A 2,313-nucleotide genomic window follows, 5' to 3' on the forward strand; every position below is an offset into this window, starting at 1 on the left:
TACGTGTGCCCGGTGTGCATCATGCATTCGACTATGGCGGTGCATTTTACCTACATTCCAGATGCAGGTTTCTTGTGTGCGTAGGGATATGTAGACATACAATAGCTAAGGGCGTCTGTCTGTAGACGTCTCCACAAAACGGTTATATTTCGTGACAAAGTTGCACGTTGGGGGCAGTGTTGGAGTATAAGGGTTTTAGCAAGGTATCTTCCAGTTCACTTTCCCTACCACAATCTCTGCGGCAATGTTTTATATAGTTCGAGCACCCGAATTTGAATCTCTCGTCCAAAAGAAACCTAAAACCGATTCAATAACAGTCTCACCATAACAGCACATACGTCGTTGTTCGCAACGCAGTCGTTGGTTCTAATCAAAAACCTAATTTGATCCGTCCCAATCTCGGCTTAGAATTCACACCAGGACAGGTCCTGAACCTGACCAGCACAGACATTGATAGGCTCCTGAACTTCTTCCCGAGTTTCCATGAGCTGTGGAGCTTACCCATCCAGATTGTTGTGGGCACGGGTATGTGGATTAAGTGCACCTGTGTGACGTCACGGCGTGGCACCAATATCTCACCAACAGGACTATAATTGTCCTGGACGGATCATGGGGCCATGCATTTGTACGCACACAGAACTTGTATGCACATGTGCAGGAAAGTATGGCATTTGCAACCCTGCTCATTGGTACCAACACAATCCCACAAGGACCTACTGCCTACACATCGCACAGCTCATTCGACAAGTTGTCACATTGTTAGCTGTCATATGTGTGTCACATTGTTAGCATATACTCATCAGTACAACCCCAACCCAACTCAGTTCTAGACTTGTGCACGTGTGCTATATTAACCGAAACAAACCCAACCCACCCCAGTTCTGTTGTACCAGCAGCTGGGTGTGGCGACCTTTGCCGCGCTGATCTTGGCCGTTCTTTTGGCCCCTGCCAACCGCTTGATTGCCGTGCGCATTGGGCGTCTCAGTGAGAATCTCATGCAGAAGAAGGATGTGCGGGTGGCTCTGACCAGCGCAGCACTACACAATGCATACTTCATCAAGGTATGAGTTGTGAGTACCGAACTGCTCTTGAGTGGCCGTTTGGGTGTGGTGGCGGACACTTGGGTGTGACTGCGCTTATACACACGTACTGATATGTAGGGAACACCTAGTGGCACAAGGGTGATGGGGTAACCTACGGTAGTATGGATGGGCTAAGAATGGGGCGACGGCTTACTATATTGTGAGCTCTACTTACTATATACACACACAACCACACTCCCACACTCCCACACTCCCACACTCTCACACTCTCACGCTCCCACACTACCACACTCCACGGTCCATAGTGTATTACCCCAATGCATGGACACTCACCACACGTGTGTATTCCATGTCTCTGGCCTCTATAACCCTCGCCTCACAGCTGAAGACGTTGGGTCGGTCTATGGTCAATCGCATTCGCGTGGTGCGGTCGCAGGAGCTGAGGTATCTGACCCAACGCAAGTACTTAGATGCGCTGTGTGTGTACTTTTGGGCCTCCACACCCGTAGTGATGAGCCTGGTGACGTTTGCGGTGTACGTGCGGCTGGGCGGGCAGCTGGACTCGGCACAGGTAACCATGGCAACCGTGTGGATGTGTGTGGGTAGAGCCTGGGCTTTGATGCGGTGTGCCGGGGGTTTAAGGGATGTGTGCTTATGTACGTGTGTGTGCGTGCATGATCCGTATAGATACTTGCGTGGAACATTCCTAGTCACATAAACACTTTGGAAGCATGCTTGCACATCCGTATGCGCATATGCAATCAGCGGTGTAGTTCCGTCTATTTGTGTCTCCAGCGTTTCAGGGTTTAGGGTTTTTAGCGAGGTCCATGTTTATGACTGGCACGTGTGTGACAGGCTATTGTACATCATTGGTATACAGTGAGTACCAATTTATAGCTAATACTTTACGCACGTGTATATATATAGCTAACACATATGCTTCGCCCATACCACAAGCTCACTCGAGGCTCTGCAGCTCAACACTCCTCAGCCCTTTCTCAGAGGGAGCTACAATGCTTGCTATGTACACACTGCTGCGACTGACAAACCCCTGGCCACACAGTTAGTGTATAGTTGTACTGTCCCTCTACACTCAGTCATTGTACACATAGGCCTGTGCCGGACTGAAAACCTTAAAACCCTACCCACCTTTGCACTAGGTGTTTACCTCCATCGCACTCTTCAATATGATGCTGGGTCCAATCAATTCACTTCCGTGGGTCATCAATGGTAGTTACATGCGCAACACTTCTACTAGAAGAGGACATAT

At 49.3% G+C, this 2,313-nt stretch overlaps 1 protein-coding gene across 1 annotated transcript; it reads left to right on the forward strand.

Moving 5' to 3' along the window:
- Nucleotides 1-408: 408 nt before the first annotated feature.
- Nucleotides 409-1,816, forward strand: SARC_10552 (hypothetical protein; the record flags this gene model as incomplete). Its single annotated transcript, XM_014295398.1, has 4 exons — nt 409-525; nt 880-1,061; nt 1,426-1,614; nt 1,754-1,816. Coding segments are annotated over 4 exons (551 nt in total), but the record flags the coding sequence as incomplete, so codon positions are not given.
- Nucleotides 1,817-2,313: the final 497 nt, after the last annotated feature.

Source organism: Sphaeroforma arctica, assembly GCF_001186125.1.
Source record: "Sphaeroforma arctica JP610 unplaced genomic scaffold supercont1.1295, whole genome shotgun sequence".
In the NCBI taxonomy this organism is placed as follows: domain Eukaryota; class Ichthyosporea; order Ichthyophonida; genus Sphaeroforma; species Sphaeroforma arctica.